This window comes from Melitaea cinxia, chromosome 7 (genome assembly GCF_905220565.1).
Source record: "Melitaea cinxia chromosome 7, ilMelCinx1.1, whole genome shotgun sequence".
NCBI classification, from domain to species: Eukaryota; Metazoa; Arthropoda; class Insecta; order Lepidoptera; family Nymphalidae; genus Melitaea; species Melitaea cinxia.
The window spans coordinates 13,076,136-13,102,301 of record NC_059400.1 but is presented as its reverse complement, the minus strand read 5'-3'; the positions used below and the strand labels follow the sequence as shown (position 1 = coordinate 13,102,301).

Here is a 26,166-nt window from a genome sequence, read left to right as displayed (position 1 = left end):
TATTTGTATATCGGCGAGAAGTGTTCTTATTGTTGTCTAATACGATCAGTTTATTATATTTAATGAAAGCTGTTTTTCCTCATTCTCTTTCTACTTACAGTTGGGATTATAGCTTGTTGCGGCATCTATCTCGTGACATACAAACTAGAGAAAACTGACGTATCCTACATCGCAATATCAAAGTTATCAGAGCGATTAAGTATATATATATAAGAATCCGACAACAACCATCGGGGCAGTAGCCCACCAGACACAACACCCGTTTGGTTATGAATGAATGCGGATGGATAAAAGAAGAAACTGATAGAAGTATGATAAATGAGACCTAGATGTAAATTATACCTATTGTAAATAAGGACTCCGAAACATAAAACTCGGAGGCGTAGGGATAAAAAAAAAAAAAACACCAGTTTGGTTGGAGGATCCTCCCTTTGCTATGGCGGACGAGGAACTCAATATCCCGTTCCTTTCACCCCCCAAATTGGTGACCCCGACTCCAGTTTAAAATCTTCTTTTATATTATAATTTGTGTTTTGTAAATATTTCCCGGTTTTGAGAATTTTTAGGTTTTGGCCGATTGTACTGAATGTAATAATGACGGGTCTAATTTCTTACCTTTTCTCCCTGCTCTTCTAACAGCTTCTATGTTACTGCTGTTGTATTAGACGTCAAAGTATGTGTTTGTTATATTAATAATTCTTTCCTCTAATTCATGATAGGATTTTTTACCTTCTTATACTCTGAACGTGACCAAGTGCTTGCGTCTGATATGTCGTTCCAAATTGTTTATTGTGGTCAGTTTCATTTAAGTCACTTGTTAGTCCACTTGCCATTTTTACTATATTTAATATCGTGTTTGAGATTTTAAAACTATACAAAAACAAACGTGTTTACTTGTTTATTAAAATTTTTTAATTTGTCAATTATGTCATTTCAACATCTTTTTTTTATAAGGCAAATAGGGATGTGGTGATTATATTTTTAGAGGCGAATTAGTATAAATGAATGAACGAAATGAACGATAAAATAGGCTACAATTTGTTAATAAGTTATAAAACAATGTTACCGTAAAGCGATTTATTATTAAGTTTATTTATTTATTTATTTTACAGGAAAACTTGCAGCTAAATAACATGGATTTAAATATACAAATAGACATTAAGACCAATTAAAAGTCTCCACATATAGGTATACAAGTAAACTTAAATATAGGACAGACGCGTACACTAATGCGTTAACACAAGACTATAGGACTACACTTAATACACAAGCAAAAAAAAAATTAAAAAAATTGATTCCCTAAACCAACAGCCTACCTATTGTTGAAAAACTGATCGGCCATAAGATTGACTTGTTAAATATTGTTTAGATTTTTTATGTTAAGCGAAAAAAAAAAATGTTTACAAAATATTACAAATGTCAATCCTTTATAGTAGTGTTTATTGTAAAGGTTTTATTTTATATTATTAATATTTCTGAATATCAATTTCACCCTGAAAATTTTAAACGCTATCCCATTTAATATAAAATAATTTTGCCTTTTATGAAGATGCTCGATTGTTTATTTTTTTTTTCATAATTCTGTACCTCTGCTAATTCTTATCAAAAATATTCAATTTACTATCAGGTTTTGAAATAATTTCAATAATATTTGAATATAAAATGAATTTTACTCTCTCTCTCTGATCTGTGGGTTATTAGTATTGTTCATTTATTTGCTTCTTGTGTCACTTCACTAAATTACATTATTACTCTAATTTTCTGTGGTCGGAAGGACGCCATATTTTTTACCATTTAGGAGACTTATAAAAATGGACTTAACAAATAGACACTACACCCCAACGATAGCTATTTTAATTCATTATTTTACCAAAAAACGCCAACTATTTAAAGCTCCTAATGTAAAATGAGTTCGGTTTTACAAACGTCATATTACACAGTCGTGTGACTGATATTACGTCACTTCCGTTATATATTTTTCTTATGGAACTTTTTCTTAACGAACTTCGTTCCAATATCATATGAAATAAACACACGGTCGTCTGTTACTATGAATAGCAATTTCATGCTTATGTTATATATATGTAACAGCCGACTGTATAGAAATTATACATATATAAATACAAATAATATACCCAGACATATTCAGACGGAAATCGAACTCCTAACCCGCGGAGAAAGCAGGGCCAGGGCCACTACAAACTGCGCCAACGAGATAGATGTAGAGATGAGTGTAGCATAGTACAATATTTCAAATAAAGTTAGTATTTGGAAAAAAATAGATAATTTAGGCAATTTATAATGTAATAAATACAGCATACATGTAAAAGCTTCAGCCCACAGTCTTGTTTTTGAAAAAAAAAACTTAGTCAACTCACAACTCCTTATTCCATTTATACTTTTTTGTTTGTTTAAAAAATAAATAAGCGTTGTTTCATAATAATGTTTTAATCATACACACAAAATATACATAATTAAGTGAAATGAGATTAATATAAAATAGGGAATCAATAAAATGTCTTAGTTAAGGTAGTAGTGGTTGTTTATATGATTAGTGTTGTTAATTCCGTTGCCAACTTGCAGAAATTGTCTGTGTCTTCGTCGGTGACGCTCGTAGTGGAGAATTCTGACATCTTTCTAAAATTGTAATAAATAGCAATGATTATTATTTACCAATAATAAATATCAAGTATCTTATCAAGTGAACGATTTAGCAAATAATTTTGAAAGTGTAAATTTGTAGGTAATATAGATATATAATTATTGACCAAATAGATTTAAAAACTTCTTTAGTGTATTGTTGTTTGATGTTTACGCGAATTTTATTCATTATAATGAAATATTTTTTTCGGATTTTATCACGCTTTATGTTTTTTAGATGTCTGACGTTTCGAATACTATACAGCAACCATGCTCACGGGAGATTCTTCAATATATACAATCAAACGATGATCATAAATTTATCTTAAAACACAAATGTTATCGTTTGTGCTCAGGTTTCCACCAAAGCGAAGCTTTTGTTTTATTTAAAATTTGCTTTTACGTACACCTAGAAATTAAGATAATACTTTAATGTCGTAGATGATACTTCACTCTCACTTAAATATACATATCTACGCTACACTTGCTACCTTTTTACTGTTTTTTAACTATCAGTAGAAATCAATGAACTATTAATGTACTTATTGTCGTACTTAGAATAATAATAAATGAGATAAAGACGTATCTTACAATAAGCGATCGGACTGCGTGTCGTACTCCTTCAAATAAGTCAATTAAACACCTTTTATGTCGCGTGTGCGTCTGTAATATATAAACAAATACTATATAACATACAAAATTTTCTGAAAGATTTTTGTTAGTAGCATTTTTATCATTATACTAATAATTTAAAACATATTTTATCATTATATAACCTTTTCCATTTACTGTGAGTTACAAAGTGTTAACATCAGAAAATACGGTGAAAATATGTATTAGGCTAAGACAGGTTTCAGGAAAATACTTGTTTTTTACTTCTATAAGCAACAACGAATTTTAAATGGTTTCATTTGCACTGAAACATTAGAGGTTTATTATTACACTTACCCCAATAACATTATTGTTTATTGGCTTTGGTGACTCCTCATGACTGAAAGTACAAAAAAAGAATGTTAAGACAATAGTAATTCAACCCGCAATTTTAAAATTGACAAGGAATACGAGTACGAGTAAATTTTATACAAAGTTCCAATTATAAGACGAAAAATTAAAATGATGTCGGAATATAACGTACAGAGACATTTAATATGACAGAACATAATAGGTACGTAGATATTTGATCTAAGATGCGATAATTAAAAAAATAATTTATAAAGATTTCGTGCGTATCCAGAACAAAGTAAAACACGGAAATGACAAAGACAATAGACACGTGTTCAAGACATACAAGTCTTAAATAGATACCAGCGTAAAGACAAAGAATAATACGAACCTTAAGGGTTTAGCTGTAGCGAAGGCCGCAAGCGCTAAACAGACAAACAACAGTACAATTACTTTAACCATCTTATTTGTAGTTTACCTGAAAAGTAATCACAAAACATTAATTTTTAAAACATAACCAACACATTAATTTTTAAACATAAATTAATAAAGGCGGTTAAAAAAGGGTTTGATAATATACGTTTTTCTAAAATTTTTAACTTTTGATCGCAATAATTAATAAATATAACAAACACGAAAGCCCAAAAAACCACAAATATCTAAATGGCTTTAACGCAACACTCCCGTTGCAAAAAATGTTATTTCACAGTGCCTCGAAGCGTTTTCAAAGCTGTTAATGCCAAATCTCATTACCAATAAGCGGTAACTGTAATTATTTTGAGAACGAAAATTATCCACCATAATACCATCATTATTTGTTGTATAAATACAAATATCTATCTTATATTTGCGGAATACTCCAGATAAAATAAACGAACATAACGAACTTACGTTAACATAAAAAATTAAATAGTTCAAAAATACTCTTAACCGAGCGAGTACTGAATTCGTCAAATGAGCGCGATATTCACATTAAATGTGGTATATCCACAATAAATGTTGTAAGTTGGTGAGACTAGAGTTTATATATGCAATTTATTACATAGGTACTTATTTAATACATACTTATGTATCTACTTTATCGCATAAAGGTCAAATTACTTCGCTTCTGTTTTTTTTTTTATCATTGTTTGATATGATACATATATTTAAAAATATTTAATTATGTTAAAGACCTAAGAAATTGTTAAATTATTAAGTTAGCCTGACTATTAATTCTTAATAATCTATACCTAATCGTTTTGAAAATTTTTAAATGTGACTATATGTAAAAATATGTATTACTATTTAATTAATATAATAATACGCGAACCAAAAACTTTGTACCCCTTTTTACGAAAATTGCGCGGACGGAGGAGTATGGAATTTCGTACACTTATACTTTATATTACACTTATATGACGTCACGTTGGCGCAGCGGTTACAGCCATGGATTGTACCTGTTGCGCTGGCGGTTGCGGGTTCGATCCCCACACATGACAAACATTTGTATTGGCCATACAGGTGTTTGCCGTGGTCTGGGTGTTTGTGTAGTCCTAGTGGATCTCCCCACCGTGCCACGGAGAGCACTTTAAGCCGTCGGTCCCGGTTGTTTATTATCTACACCTGATAACGATCGTTACTCGTAGTAGTAAATATATCCGCCAACCCGCATTGGAGCAGCGTGGCGGATTAAGCTCTGATCCTTCTCCTACATGGCGAAAGAGGCCTATGCTCAGTAGTGGGATATTACAGGCTGAAGCGATACTTTATATAGAGAAAGAGTGCAGAATGCTAATATTTTTTAAATTGTGCATAAAATATATTAAATCAATAAAAAAAAAAAAAAACATTACACACACCACATATTTGACACACACGCGCATATTATGCTCTGTTGTTGAAAATGAAAAATTAAAAAAAAAGGTTCTTTATTTTCATTATTCTTTGGTTTTCTTAAATTTAAAATTTTAATTATCGTCGAATTTTAACCTCTGGGCGACCACTAGTTTAATTAATTTTATCCGAGCGTCAGTATCGTAAATGCCATCTGTAATTGCGGGTACACGAACATTTTAACAAAATGTACGTAGGTACGCTAGATAGTTTGCTTTGTACCTTGCGTTGATGAGTCTTGAAGAAATAAATAAATTTTTATTCTATTTATTTATTTATTTCTTATTTAATACTTTATCGTACGGATTCAAATATAGCTGTTTCTATTAAGGGCAATAGATTCATTAGAAATGTCTGAATATATGCATCGCATGAATTTGTAAGTATCTTTTAATTGGAATATTTTTTTCAATAATTTTTTCGCTGAACAGTTTTTTTTAGAAAAGTCCTAGAATATAAAATAAACACAAAGGTTTTTTCTTGGTTATGTAATTAAACTAGCACAAAATTGACTAGTTACCTTATAAATATTAATAGAAGATCTTCTATAGTCAATCAGACTGAGGCAGACAGACAAACCAAATATAGATAATCAGAATATGTAAACAATCAGAGTATAAATAAATGTTTCAATAATAATGTGATAATTAACGTATGTTGCTTTTTTTATAACAGGAAAGAAAGAGCTCTAATTATTTTTTTTCATACAACTAGGTCGGCAAACAAGCGTACGGCTCACCTGGTGGTAAGCGATTACCGTAGCCTATAAACGCCTGCAACACTACAAGTATGGCAAGAGTGATGCGGCCTAGGCTGCATCCCCATAGGAGTTCTGATCCCCTTATTTACTACAAAACACTGCTTGAAAGTAGTTTTATTTTGCTGTGATCTTCTGCAAAGTCGAGCTACTTCCCCAGATGGGCTGCTCTAGATTTTGAGAAGAATATTTCCTGCTGTGCTTTACTTCAGTTAAAATTTATATTTATGTTCTATTTGTATATTTTACAATGAATCTGTGTTTTTGCTGGATCATTTTTTATGGATGGCAAGGATATTTCCGTACGTACATAAAGAGAGTTGGAGGCAAATCCACTGAGTGGCCTATTTTCAACTTTGTGTATAATGTCCGTACTTTAAGTGATCATCGCTTACAAGAGCCTATGGTTGAAACCAGTATTTTCAGTTTAACGTAATCTCTCTTACTTTATATATAAACAGTCTCCGATGTTGTATGTCTGTATTATCGTTAAGTCATTCACTCATCACGAAATCTCAAAAACCGCTAGACAAACGGTTAATTTATGGACTATTGATTAAAAATTAATAAATACGTATTTCAGCATGTATTTCAGCATGTATTTATTCACTATAATTTTATCGTTTTTACAAAACAAAGCTGTGTGGCTACGGCAATAAAGGATACAGCCACCCCTCTTTTCCCGTAGGTGTCGTAAGAGGCGACTAAGGGATAACACAGTTCCACTACCACCTTGGAACTTATAAAGCTGACCGATGGCGGGATAACCATCCAACTGCTGGCTTTGAAATACACAGGCTGAAGACGGGCAGCAGTGACTTCGGTGCGACAAAGCCAGAACTGCGCTCACCAACTCGCCTGCCCAGCGTGGTGAATATGGGCAACACACGTGAGTTCACGCCATTTTTAGCGCGAACTTGTGGAGGCCTACATACTATATATGTGTTATACTCAGACTCAGGCGAAAATTGAGCTCGCTATCCAAGGAGCAGAAAGCAGGGCCACTATAAACTGCGCCAACCAGCTAGCCTATGAGTGGAGCTTAGTACGATATTTCAAATAAAGTTAGGAACAACTTTTTGTTGGCGGTTTCATAAAATACAATAAAATTGCAAAAATTATTACGTACTGTAACAAACCTTATTAAAATATGATTGACACTGTTAAGTAACGCACTCGTCAATAGATGACGCTCAGTTAATTCATGCTATCAAAGTTATATGAAGAATAAATTTACCTTTCTGGCAATCAAATGTCAAAATGAGGAAATGCATTTTTTTTTAATATGTACATTTAATTAGGAATGAAAAGATATAATAATAGTTATAATAAGATAAATTTCATTAAACTAAAAAACCTTAAGTATAAATATATACATAATATAATAACTAATAAATATTGTTAAAAGGAGTCCCTTTAGACAAGGTTCCGAAGATACTGGCAGCGTTCCCTCTTTGAATAGCTAGACTAATTCTTTGTCCGAAGTAGCTGCCAGCTCTTCGGTCTCCTGTGACGTCGAATAACCTTTTTTGCTTTTTCCTTAAAAAGTCTTATAGCGCTAGGACCCCACGGACCAAGGGTGTCGACACCGAATGGGACAAAATCATATTCAGAGCCTAGACCCCTGTATTTGTCTGCTTTTGTTTTTTAAGCCGCACCAGCTCTTTCATTGGTTCCATGTATACGGGAAGGGGCCAGCGTGTCTGAACAGGTTGCATCCCATACCAGCACCCGGCCCGTCTTCCATGGAATCAAACTCATACCATCCGGTCTCTTGCCATCGTCTCTTGCAATACCAGTCGGCTCAAGTAGACTTGGCACGTTAACGGTGGCAAGGGACCGGCGTATGATATCGTTAAGTGCGGCATGTCTCGAGAAGCGGCCTGTGCTTTTTAGCCATGTCAGACCGTGACGTCTTAGCTTGTCGACATCACTGTCACAGGGACATTTATGAGGAGCGCAGACCGGAACCCCAAACCGTAGACAGGTTGCGATTCGGAGCGTGTCAGGCTCAAGAAATGTTCCTGTATTTGACGAAGGGTACACGTGAAGGCAGTAGCCGGCCTCATGCGTACCCGCGGCCAAAAGCCTAGCACGCGCCGAACCTGTACTACAGCTTAAAATATTGTTATAAGTCAATTTGCAGTTTATGTCGTCCCAGCTCCTCTGTGAATTTGGAGAAACTGCAAGATTTTGACCTGGGCATGCAATTAAGAAAGCGTTTCTGGCTTCTTCCAAACCAGCAATCTCAAAGTTTGAAGGGGATGCCCTTAAAATTTTACTTATGAGATTTGCTGAACAATGGACAGAAGATAGGAAGGCTGGTAAAGCGACACTGGAAATTTTGCGAAAATGCTATTCTGGTGTACACTAGTCTCTAGCGTTTAGTTAGTGCTCGGTCTTAATTGAGTGTGCCCTTTGACCGGTTGCTCTCAGAAAGTCTCGCCTAGGATAAAGATTATCTTACGCTAAGTTCCTCTCTACTGCCTCCTCCTTAGCCGTTTATCGTGTTGTCGTGGCGTCGCATCCACATCGCGTCGTCGCATCCACATCGCGTCGTCGCATCCTTAACCTGTCGTCGTCTCTGTATCTCCGTATCTCTGTGTCACAACTGCGTCGTCTGGCGTCTCCCCCTCCCCCTACTACACTTGTTTAAAATATATAAGTACTTTGTTTAAAAAATAAATAGGCGATGTTTTACAATAATTTTTTAATTATACATACAAAATATACACAAGTTAGTTAATTACCATTAATATAAAATAATCAATGAAATGTGTTAGTCTTGGCAGTGGTTTTTGACTGTTTCATAATTAATGTTGCTGCTTCCCTTGCCAATACGGAAGGTTTGTCTGTAGCTATCTTCAATGACTCTTTTTTGATCGTACATCATGTCGTGTTCCTAAAATTGTAATAAATGTTAATGATTATTTACCAATAATAAATATCAAGTATCTAATCAAGTCAATTTTAAAACTGTCAAGTTGTAGGAAATGTAGATCGTTTAGTAAATCATGCAAAAAGTTGAACACATGATTGCAGGCTTATTAATCATGTTGTACAGCTAATAATGAAACTGTAACTAAGTGTAACTAGCCTATACACTTTTACACACTTTTAACTCAGGTAGGGCACAGCAGGAATTTCCTGCTCAAAATATGGAGCAGCCCGACTGGGGGACCTTACAGAAGATCATAGCAAAATAATACTGTTTTCAAGCAGTATCGTGTTCCTGTTGGTGAGTAAGGTGACCAGAGCTCCTAGGGGGGATTGGGGATTGGGTCGGCAACGCGCTTGCGATGCTTCTGGTGTTGCAGGAGTCTATAAGCTACGGTAATCGCTTACCATCAGGTGAGCTGTACGCTTGTTTGCCGACCAGAATTTGAGTAGTGTTTTTAATATCACTATATTAAAAACACTACTCAAATCCTGTCATCATACTGATTTGTAGACATTCAATCTATTAACGAAGTAACTTTTTATTGAACTACCCGTTAGACTACTCGAGAAATCAATTTAATGAAAACTTGAATACTGGTAACAGTCAATTAAGGAATTAGTCTAGCATTGGTTATAGTGATTTAAGGGATAATTAAGAAACAACAAAAACGAGAACTTTAGCTATAAATAAGCCTATTTAATTATTCCATTAATTATTTTAAAACTGTTATTCAAAAAAATAATAAAATTGAATAATTCGTCACCAAACTAGTTAGTAAAACTAGTTACGTGATTAGTCTTAGGATTGGTTTAGTTATTTATTTGTAAAAGTAGTTGAATAAGCAGAGTAGGAATTAGTCAAATAACTAGGCGAGCCCATGGACAGGCAATTAGTTTAGAAAAAAATAGTATAATAGTAAACCAGACTATTATATATATATAATTTTTTTATCAATAAACATTATTGTGACTTATTTATTATAATTAGCATTAAAAAACCACCCAGGTTTATGACAATGCTATATAGTACCAATGAGACGATAAATATAAAATAATTACACATTTACCCTATTAGAAGCAAGCTAGCACATAAAAATCAAACAAAAAGATGCACACAATCGAGTATATCAGAGCTATCAAGTCACAATAGTATCATGAAAGTGATTTTTAAGTTTACTTTTTACTATAAATTCATACGCGCCACACTCTTTTATTTTATATAACTTATTCTAAAACTGTCTCGATCTAGAAATAATATAGCAATTAGTTTTCTTTGACGAATGTAATCAAGTAATTGTATAAAAAAATTTGTCGTTAAAATTTTGGTAGTTTAGTTCATGTTGATTCATTGCGCTTTGGTGTAGTGGTGCGTGTGCCGTGTAGGTCTACACACCGGCGGTTCGCGGGTTCGATTCCTGCGCGAGATGGTTGTTTATTTGTACTTATACGAATATTTGTTTCCAGTTTGGATGTCTGTCCTTGTGGGTCCCCCCACTGTGCTTCGGAGAGTAAGTTAAACTGTTGGTCCCGGTTGTTATCATATACATCTACAGATAGTCATATAGATAGTGATCGTTACTCATAGTATGGAATATATTCGCCAATGCACAGTAGAGCAGCGTGGTGGATTAAGTTCCGTTCGTTCTCCTACAGGTTGAATCCTAATTTAAGTAGGCGCAGGACAGTGGATATGATATACATTTTTTGACAACATAGATTTAAAAACTTCTCCAGTACATAAAATCAAAAGATTATCATAAATTTGTTTTAAATCACAAATGTTATCGTTTGTGCTTAGGTCTCCGCCTAAGAGAAGCTTTTGTTTTATTCAAAATTTGTTTTTACTTACAGCCTTGCAAATTAAGATAGTGCGCAACTTAACTCACACTTAAATATGCACTTGCTACCTTTTTGCTATTTATAGACTATCAATAGAAGTTAAGGCAATACTAATGTAGTTAGGATGTCGTAGTTAGGATAATTATAAATGAGATAAAGACGTATCTTACAAGAATCGTTCCGATTGCTTGATGTAGTTCTCCAAGAATTACTTCTAAACTCCTGAGTTGCGTTTGCGTCTGTAATATATAAGCAAATACTACATAACATACGAAATTTTCTGGAACATTTTTGTTAGTAGTGTTTTAATCATTATATTAAAAATTTAAAACACACTTAATCATTATATAACACTTTTTCTATTTACTGTTAGTTACAAAGTGTTGACATCAGAAAATACGGCTAAAATATATATATGATAATAAAATATAATATGTTAGTATAGATCACTTACTACACCTGCCTCAACAATATTATTTGTTTCTGGCTTTGGTGACTCTTCATGACTGAAAGAACAAAAATATATTAAGACAACAGTAAACTAACGCATAATTTTAAAATGCACAAGGAGTAAGTGTACGAGTAAATTTTATATGATGTTTGAAATATAATACGAGAAATTAAAATGATTTATTTAATTTATTTAACATAAGCTGTGCCCGCGACTTTGTCTGCGGGGAATGTTACAAAAATGTTATTGTTCAGTTCTCCGGGTTATTAAATAAATACATTTCTAAAATAAATGTAGCCTAAGTTACTCCTTATTATATCAGCTATTTACCAGTGAAAGTCTTGTCGAAATCAGTCGAGCCGTTTCAGAGATTAGCCGGAACAAACAGACAGATAAAAGTCGTATAAAATGTTATTTTGGTATATGTACCGTTTATACATCCATATGCATTTAGTGAAAAGCGGCTATTATAATATTACAAACAGACACTCCAATTTTATTTATTTGTGTAGATATATTTGTCATGGAGACTCACGTAAAATGATGACAGAATACATTGTAATGTGTGGGTACGTAGATATTTGACCTAAGGTGGTGATAAAGTTTTTTGTGAATCATGAAAATTTTTAAACACGAAAAAGACAAAGACAATAGATACGTGTTCAAGACATACAAGTCTTAAATAGATATCAACGTAAGGACAAAGAATAATACCAACCTTAAGAGTTTATTAGCTGTAGCGAAGGCCGCAAGCGCAAAACACACAAACATTAGTAGAATTACTTTAACCATATTTGTAGTTTATCTGAAAATAATGAAAAGTATTTAATATTACTTAAATTAATAGTAACGTAAAATTTGTAACGTTCTGTTGAACGTAATAAATAATAAAAATATATCAAAAACCAACACGAAAGCCCAAAAAAAACAACAAACTCTAAATGGCTTTAGAAAAGCAACACTCCGTTTCAAAAACGTTACCTCACAGTGCCTCGAAGAGTATTCAAAGCTGTTATCAGATCTAATTACTAATAATAATTGATAACGGTTGTTATTGTGAGTACGAAAATTTTCCACCACTATCATCATTACTTGTTGTATAAATATGTCTGCATTATATTTCGGAATAATGCATATGAAATAAACAAACACAACGAACTTACATAAACATAAAAAATTAAATAGTTCAAGAAATACTTTAAACCAATATAGCGAGTACTGAATTAGACAAAAAAGCGCGATCATCTATAAGTTGGCAGGACTCGAGTTTATATAAACAATAAATTGCCATAAACTGACACTATACACTTTTACTTTATCACATAAAGGTCAAATTTCTTCACTTCTGAATTATTTATATTTAATACTTTACCGCACTGATTCAAATAATACCGTTTCTATTAATGCCAACAGTTGTATTAGATATGGCTGAATACATGCATCGCATGATTGTGAAAGCTATAGACATTTTTTAATTAATATAAAATAACAATCTACTCTACCCGGAAATACTCTGGCTCACACATTCTATACACCAAGGCAATTTTTTTTAAATTCTATTACGCTTTAGGGCACCAAAATAATCAAGTTTACGACACGGTTAAAGATTATTTAATGATTCATTTTAAGTAAAGAATATACAAAACAATAATTACGATAAGCAGTGACACAAAAATAATAAATATTTTTTCACTAAACAGTTTTTCTAGAACATTCTCAGAATATACTTTTTTTAACCGACTTCAAAAGAAGGAGGAGGTTACTCAATTCGACCGTATATATGTTTTTTTTTATGTATGTTCGGGGATAGCTCCGTCGTTTATGGACCTATTTCGATCATTCTTTTTTTGTTGGAAAGGAGATATCCCTAGTTTGGTACCATGATAAGGAAACCAGGATCTGATGGTGGGATCCCAGAGAAATCGAGGGAAACTCTCGAAAGTCCGCGTAACTTTTTACTAGGTGTACCAATTTTGATGATTTTTAATTTAATCGAAAGCCGGTGTTTATCATGTGGTCATATATAAATTTTATCGAGATCTGATTACAACTTTTGGAGTAATCTTTGATAATGCGTATTTACTTGACATTTTTTTTGTCTACCTACGTTGTATTACTTGTCGATGTAATTGATGTCGTTTTTTTTTGTTTGCGAGCAAACACAATTATTATTATATGATTTATAAAAATATATAATAATTATCGAATGATATAATAATAATAACAAATTGCAATAATAATAACAGTCATCGCTAGACTATACAATAGACTCTATATAGCCATCATACATAGACTATACATAAAAATCTTCCGCTTTTTTTAACGTTATAGACGGTTTTTGCAGATGCATTGCAGATATATTAACGAATTATTAAAGTAATATATGTCTCATACTATTAAACGAGAAATTCTTGAATATATATAATCTGAATTTCGAAAACGGCTCCAACGATTTTCATGAAATTTAGTATGTAGGGTATTTCGGGGAAGAAAACTAACTCAAGCTAGGATTCATTTTTAGAACATGTCGTTTTATCCCAGTTTTTACACAGTGAAAAAATGGCTACAATATCTTTAGAATACGGCGGTAAATTTTGCACTTGTCAATAAAGTTGAAATAGCTCAGGTGAGAAATCGGCCGGTCGCGATCCATTCCATTCGAATTCAGATCGATTCCAGATCGATTATTATTTTTTCTTTTTTTTTCTAATTGCACTTGTTATTTTTTAATTTTTTATTATTGTATCGGTAAAATCGAAATATATTATTCATATTTTATCAGTATTATTTTTTAATTATTTTTATTTTAATTTTCATATTTATTTATATTTTTTATTAGTCGGTAAAAAAATATTATTCATATTTTATAAATATGTAATTCGTATTTTAATATAGGTTTAAAGAACTTTATTTCTCATAAGAATTTAACATTCACTTAAAATGAGATACATTGACATTTTTATACATTTGCAAGAATACAGTTTTAACATCTGGGCCGTTGGAAGGCTTTCTTATTTACTATAGTGAGGATATAATGTGATTTTTTAGTTTGGTTTTAAATATGTTCATACTATCATACTATAATATGATTTCCAAAAACACAATTTACTAAATATATATATATAAGCAACTTAATCACTTCAGCCTATCGCAGTCAGCTGCTGGACATAGGCCCCCACAAGTTCGCGATAAAAATGGCGCGAACTCATGTGTTTTGCCCATAGTCACTACGCTGGGTTGGTGACCGCAGGGCTGGCTTTGTCGCACCGAAGACGATGCTGCCCGTCTTCAGCCAGTGTATTTTAAAGCCAACAGTTGGATGGTTATCCCGCTATCGGTCGGTTTTAACTGTTACAAGGTGGTAGCGGAACTGTGTTATACCTTAGGAAAGAGAGGAGGTGGTGATATTCCTTACTGCCGTAACCACATAGCGGCAATTTAATGCTTATGTTGTACGTAAAAGCCAACTGTATAGAAACAATATACAGACTCAGGCGAAACTCGAGCTCGCTATCCAAGGAGCAGAAAGCAAGGACACAACAAACTGCACAAACGACCTAGTCTATGAGTGGAGCTTCGTACGATATTTGAAATGAAGTTTTTTCTCTCTCTCTCTCTTGTCGGTCCCTCATGTTTGAGGATCGTGGTCAGTATCAGGGTTGCATCTGAAGCGGATGATTTGCCTCCACCGGTCTCTGTCCATGGCGTTTCTTACGACCATGTAAAACTTAGTGACAGATGAGTTTTTAACTTGGCCTGTCCACCTCGTTGGTGAAAGACCGCACGATTTTTTACCCTCCGTGTTCCCCACCATAATTAGTCTCTCCAGATTTTCATCGCTTCTGCGTATAGTGTGGCCGAAGTATGACAAAATGCGTTGTTGGCATGTGGTGGACAAACTGGTTTTTTTTTTGGAGCTGGGCCAGGATCGATACGTTAATGCGTTTCGCAGTCCAAGATATTCTCAGCATTTCCCTCGAGCACCACATTTCGAATGCATCAATACTTTGTCTTTCACAGGCCAGGATTGTCCATGTCTCAACTCCATAGAGGAAGATACGGAATACAAGGGCTCGTACCAGTCTCGTCTTGGTTCTGGTACCGATTCTCCTTTTCTTCCAAATGTTGTTAAGACCCATCATAGCATCTTTTGCCATCCTAATACGCTTCTTATTTCGGGGGGTTAAATGAAGTTAGGAACAACTTTTTATTGGCGGTTTCATACAATACAATAAAGTTGCTAAAATTATTACGTACTCTAACAAACCTTATTTAAAATCTAAAAATGAGTCGCTGAATGTGTTGCTACGCGCAAAACTCGAGAACGGTTGGACCGATTTCGCTAATTCTTTTTTTAAAATATTCCTTGAAGTACGAGGATGGTTCTTACGGAGAGAAAAATTTAAATAATTGTGTTTGCTCGCAAACGAAAAAATAACCGACTTCAATTACACCGACGTAGTAATACAACGTAGATCGACGAAAAAATAGTCAAGTAACTACGCGTTATCAAAGATTACTCAAAAAGTTGTTATCAGATCTCAATAAAATTTATATGTGACGACATGATAAACATCAGCTTTCGATTAAATTAAAAATTATCAAAATCGGTATACCCAGTAAAAAGTTATTGCGGATTTTCGAAAGTTTCCCTCGATTTCTCTAGGATCCCATCATCAGATCCTGGTTTCCTTATCATGGTACCAAACTAGGGATGTCCCCTTTCCAACAAAAAAAGGATTATCAAAATCGGTACATCCAGTAGAAAGTTATGCGGTATAATACAACGTAGGTCGACGAAAAAATCGTCAAGTAAAAACGCATTATTAGATATAACTCGAAAAGTAGTTGTTAGATCTCAAATAAATTTAAATGGGACCAATTGGCACACACCACCTTTCGATTAAGACAAAATTTGTCGAGATCGGTCCACCCGGTCAAAAGTTCTGATGTAACATACATAAAAAAAAAAAAAAAAAAAAAAAAAAAAAAAAAAAAAATACAGTCGAATTGAGAACCTCCTCCTTTTTTGGAAGTCGGTTAAAAAAAAAAATTAAATTTCCTGAAAAAGTCTAAAAACAACGCTTTTCTATACTACAAAAGATTTGTGATAATACTTAAAAGTCAATTTGAACTTTAATACCATACGATAAAGTTTGTGTTAGGCGATACGAAGTTCGCTGGGTCAGCTAGTTTAAAATAAGATTGACATTGTTAAGTAGCACACTCGTCACTAGATGACGCTGAACTCAGTTATATCATTCTATCAAAGTTATACGGAGAATAAATATACCTTTCTGTCAATCAAATGTCAAAATAAGGAAATGAACTTCTGGTCAATACACTAGTCTCTAGCGTTTGGTTCATGCACGGTCTTAATTGAGTGTGCCTTTTGACCGGTTGCTCTCAAAAAGTCTCACCCTGCTAGGATAAAGATTATCCTACGGTAAGTCAATCTCTACTGCCTCCTCCTTAACCGTTCTTTGTGTCGTCGTGTTGCCGCATCCACATCGTGTCGTCGGATCCTTAACCTGTCGTCATCCTCCGTGTCGTCGTGCCACAACTGCGTCGTCTGGAATCTCCCCCTCCCCCCTACTACACATTGTTAAAGTAATACAATAGAAAAAAAATTAGACCATACACGGATTTCTATGCATGAATGACCTTTTTGACAGAACGGTAACCATTTATGGTTTCGTATGCGCAGCACGTTGTATTTGAATGTAAGGTTTTGTGTTTGTTTGCTCTCAGAATAGATATAACTGGTTTTTACATCATTAGCTCATTAGCATGTCGATCCTTTAGCCGGTGATTATATAAGAGGTGATTGTGAATACGTTTGCCATATCTTAGAACAATATAGTTCCTATGTTATATATTATCGAATGTAACGTAATTTATAATGTAATAGGTAAAAATAGAAGTCTACAATATTGTTTTTGAAAAAAAAAGTCTTAGTCGACTCATAATTCCTTATTCTAATATCACTTTTTTGTTTGTTAAAAAAATAAATAGGCGATGTTTTTAATATTTTTTAATTATACACACAAAATATACATAAGTCAGTTATTAATATAAAATAATCAATGAAATGTATTAGTAATGGCAGTAGTTGTTGATGGTTACCGTATTAATATTGGCGTTTCCATTGCCAATACAGTAGGTTTGTCTGTAGCCATCGTCGTTGAATCTTTGTTGATCGTACATCGCAATGTGTTCCTAAAATTGTAATAAATGTCAATGATTATTTACCGACAATAATTATCACATATCTAATCAAGTGAACGTTTCAGAAGCTTTTGTTTCAAAATTGTTTTTACGTAGAACATTACAAATTAAGATAGTGCTTATCGGATGTTGTAGATGCAACGTAACTCTCACTTATAGTAAGCAGTAAATATACATTTACCTTTTTGCTATTTATAGACTATCAATAGAAATTATGGCAATATTAATGTAGTTAGGATGTCGTAGTTAGGATAATTATAAATGAGATAAAGATGTATCTTACAAGAATCGTTCCGATTGCTTGATGTAGTTCTCCAAGAATTACTTCTAAACTCCTGAGTTGCGTTTGCGTCTGTAATATATAAGTAAATACTACATAACATACGAAATTAACTGGATAATTTTTATTAGCAGCGTTTTAATCATTATACTAACAATTTAAAACATATTTTATCATTATATAACACTTATAGGTTAAGCGTTTACTGGAAAACACTAAGACAGGTTTCAGAAAAGTACACGTGTTTTACTTCTGTAAGCAACAATACATTTTAAATGGTTTCGTTTGAACTGAAATTGTATAGATCACTTGGTACTACACCTACCTCAACAATATTATTTGTTTCTGGCTTTGGTGACTCTTCATGACTGAAAGAACAAAAAAGAATGACAAGATAACAGTAAACTAATGCATAATTTTAAAATGCACAAGGAGTACGAGTACGAGTAAAGTTTACATGAAGTTTCAAATATAATACGAAACAATAAAATGATGACAGATTAGAATATATAGGTACGTAAATATTTGATCTAAGATGCGATAATTTATAAAAAATAATTTATAAAATTTCAATGCGAATCCAGAACATGTAAAACACGAAAAAGACAAGACAATAGATACGTGTTCAAGACATACAAGTCTTAAATAGATATCAACGTAAAGACAAAGAATAATACGAACCTTAAGGGTTTAGCTGTAGCAAAGGGCGCAAGCGCATAACAGACAGAAAATAGTACAATTAGTTTAACCATTTTATTTGTAGTTTACCTAAAAATAATGAAAAGTTTTTAATATTACTCAAATTAATAGTACGAAACCACGAGAATTTAATTTTTAAAACATAACCCATATAAAGATGGTTAGAAAAGGGTCTCATAAAACATTTTTTTCTAAAATTTCAAACGTCCCTTTTGACGCAATAAATAATAAAAAATATACCAAAACAAACACGAAAGTCCAAAAAACAACAAACATCTAAATAGCTTTTACGCAACACTCCTTTGTAAAAAATGTTTTTTCACACTGCCTCGAAGAGTATTCAAAATGTGTTATCAGATCTCATTACTAATAATAATTGATAACGGTTGTTATTGTGAGTATAAAAAATTTCCATCACCATCATCATTACTTGTTATATAAATATAAATATGTCTGCATTATATTTGCGAAATATTGCACATGAAATAAACGAACATAACAAACTTACATAAACATAAAAAATTAATACTTCAGAAATATTTTAAACCAATAGAGTGAGAACTGGATTAGTCAAAAAAGCGCGATATTTTATAAGTTGGTAAGGCTCGAGTTAATATCAACAATAAGTTGTCTTAAACTTACACTATAGGTACATATTTATTTTATAGCATAAAGGTCAAAGCTCTTCATTTCTAAATTATTTTTATTTAATACTTTATCATACAGGTTCAAATAATAGCGTTTCTATTAATGCCAACACTTGCATTAGATATGGCTGAATATATGCATCGCATGAATGTGAAAGTTATAGACATTTTTTAATTAATATAAAATAACAATCTACTCTACCCGGAAGCACTCTGGCACATGCATTCCTTACACCAAGGCAATTTTTTTAAATTCTGTTAGGTACGCTTTCGGACACCAAAATAATTAAGTTAAACAGTTTTTCTAGAATATTCTCAGAATATACAATAATCACATAGGTTTTCCTTGGTTACCAGTCCTTTACTTTTTTGTACTTTCCATAAACATATTTATTACTGTATGTATCATACACAGACAGCTGTGCTCGCGAGTAACTTAGGCTACTTTTATTTTAGAAATTTATTTATTTTATAACTCTGCGAACTGAATAATTACTTTTTTGTTAAATTCCACACCGACGAAGTCGCGGGCACAGCTAATATATAATAATTGTCGAATGATATAATAATAATAGCAAACAGTCATCATATAGAATACACGAGCTTATTACGATATTTCAAATAAAGTTAGAAACAACTTTTTGTTGGCGGTTTCATAAAATACAATAAAGTTGCAATAATTACTACGTTACGTTGTGCTGTGTGGCTACGGCACTAAAGAATTTAGCCACCCCCTCTCTTCCCGTGGGTGTCGTAAGAGGCGACTAAGGGATAACAAGGTTCCACAACCACCTTGGAACTTAAGAAGCCGACCGATGGCGGAATAACCATCCAACTCACACACACACACACTTCAGCCTATCGCAGTCCACTGCTGGACATAGGCCTCCCCAAGTTCGCGCCACACATCCCGGTCTTCCGCAATCCTCATCCAGCCTACACCGGCAATTTTACGTAGATCGTCGGTCCAACGGGCCGGAGGACGTCCCACACTGCGTTTGCCAAGACGCGGTCTCCACTCTAGGACCCGTCTACTCCAACGGCCATCGGTCCTGCGACACAGATGACCAGCCCACTGCCACTTCAACTTGCTAATTCTGTGGGCTATGTCGGTTACTTTCGTTCTCTCGCGGATAGTCTCATTTCTAATCCTGTCTTTGAGAGAGACCCCAAGCATAGCCCGTTCCATTGCACGTTGTGCGACTTTAAACTTGTGGACCAGTCCCTTGGTCAGTGTCCACGTCTCGGCTCCGTATGTTAACACAGGCAGGACGCATTGCTCGAAAACTTTTGTCTTCAAGCATTGCGGAATCTTCGAAGTGAAGACTCGACGGAGTCTGCCAAACGCCGCCCAGCCCAACCGAATCCTCCTATCGGCCTCCTTCTCGAAGTTGTTGCGGCCTAGTTGGATAGTATGGCCTAGGTAAATATAATCCTGAACAACTTCGAGAAGGGTACCATCGACCGATACCGGTATCGGTATGACTTGGTTGTTAAACATAACTTTCGTCTTATCCAAGTTCATACAGAGACCGACACGTCGGGAGGACTCGTTTAGGCCGGCCAGCATTTGGCCTAACTCATCCAGCGTCTCCGCAAAGATGACAATATCGTCGGCGAAAATCCATCCAACTGCTGGCTTTGAAATACACAGGCCTAAGACGGGCAGCAGCGTCTTCGGTGCGACAAAGCCAGCCCTGCAGTCACCAACCCGCCTGCCCAGCGTGGTGACTATGGGCAAAACACATGAGTTCACGTTATTTTTGGCGTAAACTTGTGGAGGCCTATGTCCAGCAGTGGACTGTATAGGCTGTAATGATTGAATTATTACGTACTCTAAGAAACCTTATTAAAATAAGATTGACATTTTTAAGTAACGCACCCGTGACTAGATGACGCTGAACTCAGTTATATCATGCTATCAAATTTATACGGAGAATAAATATACCTTTCTGGCAATCAAATGTCAAAATAGGTAAATGCACTTCTGGTGAGTGGTGGTACGTACTAGTCTCTAGCGCTTAGTTCGTGCACGGTCTTAATTGAGTGTCCCTACTGTGCCTTTTGACCGGTTGCTCTCAGAAAGTTTCACCCCACTAGGATAAGGATTATCCTACGTTAAGTCTCTCTCTACTGCCTCCTCCTTAATCGTGCCGTCGCATTCTCAACTTGTTGTCGTCGCTGTGTCGCCGGGTCTTCGTATAGTCGTGCCACAACTGCATCGTCTGGCGTCTCCCCCCCCCCCCCCTACTACACATTTTCAAAGTACTAAAATTACAGAAAACAAAATTGACCATACACGCATTTTATGCATGAGTGAGCTTTTTGACAGAACCGTAACCATTTTATGGTTTCGTATGCGTAGCAAGCACATTGTATTTGATATGTAAGGTTTTGTGTTTGTTTGCTCTCAGAATGGATATAACTGGTTTTTATAGCGCTAATTAGCATGTCAATCCTTTAGCCGGTGATTATATTAGAGGTGATTGTGAATTCGTTCACCATATCTTAGAGCAATATAGTTCCTATGTTATATATTATCGAATGTAACGCAATTTATAATGTAATAGGTAAAAACTGCAGTCTACAATATTGTTTTTGAAAAAAAAGTCTTAGTCAACTCATAATTCCTTATTGTAATCACACTTTTTTGTTTGTTTAAATAATAAATAGGCAATGTTTTATAACATTTATTTAATCATACACACTAATTATACATAAATCAGCTTAATTACCATTAGTATAAAATAATCAGTGGTGTTAGTAATGGCAGTAGTTGTTGACGGTTACCGTATTAATGTTGCCGTTACCGTTACCAATACAGTATGTTTGTCCGTATCTATCGTAACTGTTGATGGTTACCGTATTAATTTTGCCGTACTCTTGTATACAGTTAGTTTGTCTGCAGCTATCGTCGTTGAATCTTTTTTGATCGTACATCGCAATGTGTTCCTAAAATTGTAATAAATGTCAATGATTATTTACCAATAATAATTAACACGCATCTAATCAAGTGAACATTTCAGCAAATAATTTCAAAACTGTCATATTGTAGGAAATATAGATCTTTAGCAAATTATGAAAAAAAGTCGAACAAATAATTGTACGCTTATTAATCATGTCGACAGCTAATAATGAAACTGTAACTACGTGTAACTAGCCCATACACAACTCAAATCCTGCCATCACCCTAACTAGAAGACTATCCGTTAGACTAGTCGAAAAATCAATTTAATGAAAAGTTGAATACTGGTCATAGTCAATTAAGGAATTAGTCTTGCATTGGTAATAGTGATTTAAGGAATAATTAAGAAACAACAAAAACAGTAACTCAAGCTATAAGCCTATTTAATTATTCAATTAATTATTTTATTTGTTAATAATAAAATTGAATAACTCGTCACAAAACTAGTTAGTAAAACTAGTTATTTGACTAGTCTTAGCATTGCTTTAGTTATTTATTCTTACAAATAGTTGAACAATAAGCAGAGTAGGAATTAGTCAAATAACTTTTTTTTAACGTTGTGAAAATCCATCGTGGATACCCTCCGGCACGGGGTACCAGAGGGTTATGTCAGACTCCTACTGACTAAAAACCATCACGTGTGAGCAGTCATCCGCCTGGGTGTGGCGAGATAGGGTCGCGCTAGCATTCGCCACCTCGACCCGGAATTAATGAATGAATCAAATAACTAGGCAAGCTCATGGACAGGTAATTTAGTCTAGAAAAAATAGTATAGTAACAAACCAGACTATATAACTTATACTCATTCTAAAACTGTCTCGATCTAGAAATAATATAGCAATTATATAATATAGCAATTAGTTTTCTTTGACGAATCTAATCAAGTAATTGTATAAAGAAATTTGTCGTTAAGCAGCTAAGTTCATATTGATTTATTGCGCTTTGGTGCAGTGGTGCGTGTGCCGTGTAGGTCTACACACCGGCGGTTCGCGGGTTCGATTCCTGCGCGAGATGGTTATTTATTTGTACTTTTACAAATATTTGTTTCCAGTTTGGATGTCTGTCCTTATGGGTCTCCCTATCGGGCCTCGGAGAATACGTTAGGCTGTTGGTTCCGGTTGTTATCATATACACCTATAGATAGCAATATAGATAGTGTTCATTACTCATAGTAGGGAATATATTCGCCAATTCACAGTGGAGCAGCGTGGTGGATTAAGCACCGATCGTTGGGAAAATGGGGAAAGAGGCCTATGCTCAGCAGTGGGATGTTACAAGTTGGATGTTACAAGAGTCCTAATTCAAGTAGGCGCAGGACAGTGGATGAGATATACAATTTTTGACAACATAGATTCAAAAACTTCTTTAATACATAAAATCAAACGATTGTCATAAATTTGTCTTAAAACACAAATGTTATCGTTTCTGCTTAGTTCTTCGCCAAAGCGAAGCTTTTGTTTTATTCAAAATTTGTTTTTACTTGCAACCTTACAAATTAAGATAGTGCTTAACGGATGTTGTAGATGCAACGTAACTCTCACTTATAGTAAGTAGTAAATATAGGTACATTTACCTTTTTGCTATTTACAGACTATCAATAGAAATTAAGGCAATATTAATGTTGTTAGGATGTCGTAGTTAGGATAATTATAAATGAGATAAAGACGTATCTTACAAGAATCGTTCCGATTGCTTGATGTAGTTCTCCAAGAATTACTTTTAAACTCCTGAGTTGCGTTTGCGTCTGTAATATATAAACATATACAATAAGTATAATATACGAAATTTTCTGCAACATTTTTGTTAGTTGCGTTTTAATCATTATACTAAAAGTTTAAAACACACTTTATCATTATATAACACTTTTTCTATTTACTGTTAGTTACAAAGTGTTGACATCAGAAAATACGGTTGAAATATATATTAGGTTAAGCGTTTAGTGAAAAACACTAAGACAGGTTTCAGAAAAGTACACGTGTTTTACTTCTGTAAGCAACAATACATTTTAAATGGTTTCGTTTGAACTGAAATTGTAAAGATCAGTCATTACTACACCTACCTCAACAATATTATTTGTTTCTGGCTTTGGTGACTCTTCATGACTGAAAGAACAAAAAAAGGATGACATCACAACAGTAAACTAACGCATAATTTTAAAATGCACAAGGAGTACGAGTACGAGTAAAGTTTACATGAAGTTTCAAATATAATACGAGGAATTAAAATGATGACAGATTAGAATATATAGGTACGTAAATATTTGATCTAAGATGCGATAATTTATAAAAAATAATTTATAAAATTTCAATGCGAATCCAGAACATGTAAAACACGAAAAAGACAAGACAATAGATACGTGTTCAAGACATAAATAAGTCTTAAATAGATTCCAACGTAAGGACAAAGAATAATACGAACCTTAAGGGTTTAGCTGTAGCGAAGGCCGCAAGCGCATAACAGACAAATTTTAGTACAATTACTTTAACCATTTTAGTAGTTTACCTGAAAATAATGAAAAGTATTTAATATTACTCAAATTAATAGTAACGTAAAAAATTTTACGTCCTTTTGAACGTAATAAATAATAAAAATATACCAAAAAAAAAACAAACAAACACGAAAGCCCAAATAAACACAAACATCTAAATGGCTTTTACGCAACACTAAGTTGCAAAAAAGGGTAATTCACAGTGCCTCGTAGATTATTAAAAGCGGTTATCAGATCTCATTCCTAATTATAATTGATAACGGTTGTTATTGTGAGTACGAAAATTTTCCACCACCATCATCATTACTTGTTATATAAATATAAATATAAATATGTCTGCATTATATTTGCGGAATATTCCACATGAAATAAACAAACACAACGAACTTACATAAACATAAAAAATTAAATACTTCAGAAATACTTTAAACCAATAGAGTGAGTACTGAATTAGACAAAAAAGCGCGATCATCTATAAGTTGGCACTCGACGTTTATATAAACAATAAATTGCCATAAACTGACACTATACATATTTACTTTATCACATAAAGGTCAAATTTCTTCACTTCTGAATTATTTATATTTAATACTTTACCGCACTGATTCAAATAATACCGTTTCTATTAATGCCAACAGTTGCATTAGATATGGCTGAATATATGCATCGCATGAATATGAAAGTTATAGACATTTTTTAATTAATATAACATAACAATATACTCTACCCGGAAGCACTCTGGCACACGCATTCTTTACACTAAGGCAATTTTTTATAATTCTATTATGCTTTAGAACACCAAAATGATCAAGTTTACGACACGCTTAAAGATTATTTAATGATTCATTTTAAGTAAAGAATATACAAAACAATAATTACGATAAGCAGTGACACAAAAATAATAAATATTTTTTCACTAAACAGTTTTTCTAGAACATTCTCAAGAATATACGATAATAACATAGGTTTTCCTCAGATTTTTACTTTTTTAACTTTCCATAATCATTTTTATCCTTAGCTGTGCTCGTGACTTCCTCTGCGTGGAATAGTTACTTTACGTATTTAATCCGATTTTTTAAATTGGTATAACTTTTTTCTTTATGAACCAACTGACATAAAACAAACATTATGTTAAGTTAAGCTTACCACAATATATTAGTGAAACCACATCTAAATCGGATAAACCGTTTCTGTGATTAGCGTGCACAAACGTATAGACAAACAGAAAAAAATTCTTACAATCATTGTTTTGGGTGCTATTTGCATTGATTAAGTTCCCAATAAAATTTTTCACATATGTCTTTGATAGATTGACATAAAAACTATCCTATATCCCAATTTTGACTAAATTACAAATGCTTACAAAATTTGATCAAAATTGGTTCAGTAGTTTCGGAATTACGTACCTATAGTAG

The 26,166-nt window shown here is 33.6% G+C and overlaps 3 protein-coding genes across 7 annotated transcripts; all 3 read right to left on the bottom strand.

Annotated features, from left to right (window-relative positions):
* Nucleotides 1-2,432: 2,432 nt before the first annotated feature.
* On the bottom strand, nucleotides 2,433-24,976 carry LOC123655007. Of its 2 annotated transcripts, none has more exons than XM_045590860.1 (5): nucleotides 24,860-24,976; nucleotides 3,974-4,060; nucleotides 3,589-3,631; nucleotides 3,232-3,303; nucleotides 2,433-2,637 (listed from the first exon to the last, which is right to left on the bottom strand). In XM_045590860.1, exons 2-5 carry the CDS (start codon nucleotides 4,042-4,044, stop codon nucleotides 2,521-2,523), a joined length of 303 nt encoding a protein of 100 aa, XP_045446816.1. In that variant the 5' UTR covers nucleotides 4,045-4,060; nucleotides 24,860-24,976; the 3' UTR covers nucleotides 2,433-2,520. The 2 variants fall into 2 exon arrangements, with proteins under 2 accessions (XP_045446816.1, XP_045446815.1); XM_045590859.1 differs by lacking the exon at nucleotides 24,860-24,976 and adding an exon at nucleotides 4,474-4,587.
* LOC123655006 lies at nucleotides 8,915-25,574 on the bottom strand. Of its 4 annotated transcripts, none has more exons than XM_045590857.1 (5): nucleotides 25,479-25,574; nucleotides 12,163-12,249; nucleotides 11,448-11,499; nucleotides 11,164-11,232; nucleotides 8,915-9,116 (listed from the first exon to the last, which is right to left on the bottom strand). In XM_045590857.1, exons 2-5 carry the CDS (start codon nucleotides 12,234-12,236, stop codon nucleotides 8,994-8,996), a joined length of 318 nt encoding a protein of 105 aa, XP_045446813.1. In that variant the 5' UTR covers nucleotides 12,237-12,249; nucleotides 25,479-25,574; the 3' UTR covers nucleotides 8,915-8,993. The 4 variants fall into 4 exon arrangements, with proteins under 4 accessions (XP_045446813.1, XP_045446811.1, XP_045446810.1 ...); XM_045590855.1 differs by lacking the exon at nucleotides 25,479-25,574 and adding an exon at nucleotides 12,426-12,461; XM_045590854.1 differs by lacking the exon at nucleotides 25,479-25,574 and adding an exon at nucleotides 12,355-12,443.
* LOC123655004 lies at nucleotides 21,974-24,867 on the bottom strand. The gene is made up of 4 exons (XM_045590853.1): nucleotides 24,682-24,867; nucleotides 24,323-24,365; nucleotides 23,939-24,007; nucleotides 21,974-22,250 (listed from the first exon to the last, which is right to left on the bottom strand). Exons 1-4 carry the CDS (start codon nucleotides 24,750-24,752, stop codon nucleotides 22,059-22,061), a joined length of 375 nt encoding a protein of 124 aa, XP_045446809.1. The 5' UTR covers nucleotides 24,753-24,867; the 3' UTR covers nucleotides 21,974-22,058.
* Nucleotides 25,575-26,166: the final 592 nt, after the last annotated feature.